Source organism: Acanthisitta chloris, unplaced genomic scaffold (genome assembly GCF_000695815.1).
Source record: "Acanthisitta chloris isolate BGI_N310 unplaced genomic scaffold, ASM69581v1 scaffold19854, whole genome shotgun sequence".
Lineage (NCBI taxonomy): Eukaryota > Metazoa > Chordata > Aves > Passeriformes > Acanthisittidae > Acanthisitta > Acanthisitta chloris.
The window spans coordinates 25,906-30,010 of record NW_008668999.1 but is presented as its reverse complement, the minus strand read 5'-3'; the positions used below and the strand labels follow the sequence as shown (position 1 = coordinate 30,010).

The 4,105-nt window shown below is 41.2% G+C and overlaps 1 protein-coding gene across 1 annotated transcript; it reads left to right on the top strand.

Moving 5' to 3' along the window:
• Nucleotides 1-66: 66 nt before the first annotated feature.
• On the top strand, nt 67-2,739 carry RPL14 (ribosomal protein L14; the record flags this gene model as incomplete). Its single annotated transcript, XM_009073161.1, has 4 exons — nt 67-161; nt 1,422-1,521; nt 1,893-1,946; nt 2,473-2,739. Coding segments are annotated over 4 exons (441 nt in total), but the record flags the coding sequence as incomplete, so codon positions are not given.
• Nucleotides 2,740-4,105: the final 1,366 nt, after the last annotated feature.

Here is a 4,105-nt window from a genome sequence, read left to right as displayed (position 1 = left end):
TGCTTTCTAAATCAGATAAGATGGGAAAACTGCTACAAAACCTTCACATTCATTCTCCCTTTTCAGGCACTAGTTGATGGCCCCTGCAGCGGTGTCAGGAGGCAGGCTATGCCCTTCAAGTGCATGCAGTTGACTGACTTTGTTCTTAAATTCCCTCACAGGTGAGTGATAGGCACAGTTTTTGTCCTGTGTGAAAAAACTAGTCACTTCATGACTGAAATACATGATCTGGTGCTTGCTAAGTCTTGAAAGTTCATACAACATTGAATCAGTGGATCAGTGTGTGCACAGCAGAAAATTGGTAGACCAGGTTATCATAGTTGAATGCATTTAAGTTTTCATTGCCAATGTTGCCTAATAGCTGCTGTTCAGGACCAAAGGAAATAGCACAGTGGCCAAGGCAACTCATAGGGTGTTCTGGGGTGAGTGGTGTAGGGGAAGCAGTTGCAGTGAATGTTGTGCAGCTTTGCTTTTGCTACTGCATAGATCACTTTCAGGCATTAAATTCATTCCCTGCCTACAGAACTAGAGAGTCTAGTTAGAGGGCCACCTTGGTGGAAAGCAGCTGTGTAGAGAAGGACCTGAGGGTCCTGGTGGACAAGCTGTCCATGAGCCAGCAGTGTGCCTTTGTGACCTAGAATGCCAGTGATATCCTGGGATGCATTAGGAAGAGCATTGCCAGCAGAGCAAGGGAGGTGATCCTGCCCCCCTGCTCAGTCCTAGTGAGTGCACTGGAGTGCTGTGTCCAGTTCTGAGCTTCTCAGTACAAGAGGGACATGGAGCTCCTGTAGCAGGTCCAGTGGAGGGCAACAAAGATGATTAAGGGACCAGAGCACCTCACTTACAAGGAAAGGCTAAGGTTCAGCCTTGAGAAGAAGTTACTGAGAGGGAACTTCATCAATGTCTGTAAGTATCTGAAGGAAGGGTATCAAGAGGATGGAGCCAGGCTCTGTTCAGTGGTGTCAACCAATAGGACAAAGAGACAACAGGCAAAAACTGATGCATGGGAAGTTCCATCTGAATATGAGGAAGAACTTCTTTACTTTGAGAGTGACCATGCACTGGAACAGGTTGCCCAGAGAAGTTGTGGATTCTCCCTCACTAGAGATACGCAAGAACCATCTGGATGCCATCCTGTGCCACGTGCTCTAGGATGACCCTGCTTGAGCAGGAAGGTTGAACCAGATGACCCACTGTGGTCCATTCCAGCCCTACCCATTCTGTGATTCTGTCGATTCTAGCAAAGCGTTTACAGAATGTTATTGGGCTTCAGAGATGTATGTGGCATTGACTTAAAGTAAGGTGTCTGAAGTAATGTAGAAGAGTGATTTTTCTGTCCTGTGAAATTGGGTAGGTCAGGATCAGGGAGAACCTTTTTTTATAAAGACTGTGGCTATAATTTTGTGGCTGTTCCAATGCAGTGCTCGTCAGAAGTGTGTGCGACTTGCCTGGGAGAAGGAGAACATAAATGAAAAGTGGTCAGCAACAAGATGGGCAAAGAAGATTGAAGCCCGAGAAAAGGTGCAGTATTTCACTGGATGAGGAATAGATGTTGTACTGCTCCTGCTTTATAAAATTAGGTGCAGCCTAGTAGGCTGCATGTTTTCAGTTTTTGGCTGAGATTAAAGCTAGACAAGGCATAGATTTTTGCCTATTAGCTTCAACTTCCTGGGTTTTAACAGTAAATGTGGTTTTTGTTCAGTCGTTTCTGTAACAACCTCTTTTCCTGCACCATCCCTCTTCAGAAAAGGCCTTAGATATAGTGGATTAGTTCCAGAAATGCAGCTAAACCTAATTTGGGGATGATCAAAGTTACCTGTGGAATGCTTTGAGACACCAAGTTTTACTACTTTTATAATCAGAGTTTCATGATTGATTTTTTTTCCACACAGAAAGCCAAAATGACTGACTTCGATCGCTACAAGGTTATGAAAGCGAAGAAAATGGTAAGTGTTGCTTCTTTATGGGGTCAGTGCTTGCAGCTTTCACTTCAGGGTCATGTACAGATGCTAGCACCCTTAGTTTCACAGCTGGTTGGGGTTATAGAGTGACACCTTGATTGTGAATGCTTTGAATTTTCCATAGTTCTTTCCATGCCACCCCTTTCTCTTAAGTAGTTGGTCAAACCTGAACCCCCATGATCATGTGTCAGTCCTCCAGGCCACAGCTGAGGAAGGAATTACTGATGAAACTAAATGTTCTTGATGGGTTGCTGTGAATACTTCATTCTGTAAGGAAAGTTATTGCATGTGAAATACTGGGCTGCCCAAATTTCCAGCCAGAATGATGGTGTCCTTGTCCACTAGATCGGGAAAGTTTTAAGTGGAATTTGACATTTGAGTATAATGCATGGTAAGGGGTGATATTCCAAAAAGTTAGAATCTGAAATCTTAGAATTTGAATGAAGGCACAATATTTGAGTTCTTGCTCTTTTCATTCTGATGAAGAGTAAACATTTTGGGGTTTTTTCAGAGAAACAGAATCATCAAGCATGAAATGAAGAAGCTCCAGAAGTTGGCTTCTAAAAAAGGCAAGAAGACACCAGAGAAGCCAGAGAAGGGAAAGAAGAAGGCAGGGAAAGCAAAGAAGCCTGAGAAGCCAGAGAAGGCACCCAAGGCACCCAAGGCGCAGAAGCCAGAGAAGGCACCCAAGGCACAGAAATAAAATGAACTTCTCATTATGTATAATTCTGTGTCCTTGTTCAATTCTAAAATTGCAAACACCTGATATAAATCTTAATAAGTTCACTTTTATTTCTGATCAAGAGTTGTTGTCTGTCTCATTTATTATGTCCAAGTGTTGGATTCTAGTGCTCCCGGGAACGTGCAGAAATGTTTTGGCCACGTTCTGTGCAGCAACCACACTCACTATGCCCAATGCCAGTTAAAATAGTTGCATACCCAGTTATCTCAAGGAGATTAGGTCCTGACATTTTAAAGCAGTCTGCTGCTGGAATTGGTTAGGAATGTACAAAACTACTTGCACATGAGTGTGAAAGATGAGGAGTAATAACTACACTAATTTTTCTATCTAAATGAAGGCATACACTTGAAAGTATGTGTTTTGGTTAGATTACAAGCATGTCAGTGTCTGAAAAACTGACAGATTGCTGTACAAACATTTTAAATTGCTCTCTTTTCTAAAAGTGTACACCATTCTTTGGGTAGTGACCTGGAATGCTTAGATGTCTAACACCATACTTGTCCTGTATGTGCAGTTATTTAGTGACATAAAACGGAACTTGCTGGCTTTTATTTCAGCATCCTTTTCAGAATGTTTAATGTTGAGTTCTGTCAAGACCTGAGACTTAACTCCAGTTCCTTAAACTATGCAGCATATAATTTCCACTTTTTAATCAAAACCATTAAGTAAAAGGGGGCATGACCTAAAAATCCATCTGAAACACTGAAGTGCTCAATTTAGTCTTTGTATTACAAAGTAATGTTTACATATCTCAGTGTCAGGATTCATGTAGTTTCCTGTGTTTTCCCCTGTGCCATTTTCAGGCAGGAGGCAGATTTTCTTCATATTGAATGAAGAAGTAGTGGAAGTCTGAGGTACCTGGTAATTTAAAAGCAAATTAAAAGCAAATTATTTTTGCAGCCAAGCATAAACTGGGGGAAGAATATTTTAAAGAATGAAGGTTGTGAGACTAAGTATACTGTCAAATATATACTCAAATATATATTGCCAAATCCACCAATGAATGTGCTGTTACAAATACCTGCTTTTAAGTAGTTACATGGTTAGTGTTGCTTATTTCAGACAGAATTAGGCATCTGCATGCTCAAGCACTTAAGAAGTATATGGTGTTGTCTTAAGCTATTTATATGCCCGTGGAAATTGAGTTCAAGCACGTGGTTGATGAGTGGATATAACAGCTAAGGAAAAAAATCAAATTATGCAAATAAGGATTAAAAGCCATGTTCGAGTGTCTGGAGATACTGATTTTAAATTGGATTTTGAAGTGATCAAATCCACCTACTCTGAAACTTGAAAGTAACTTGAAAGGTCTACCAACCTGGAGGTCCTTTAAGGTGAAGGATTTGTCCCTTAGGGTTGGGGTTTTTTATATTCTGCTGTCAAGCTTGGTTATATAAGACAA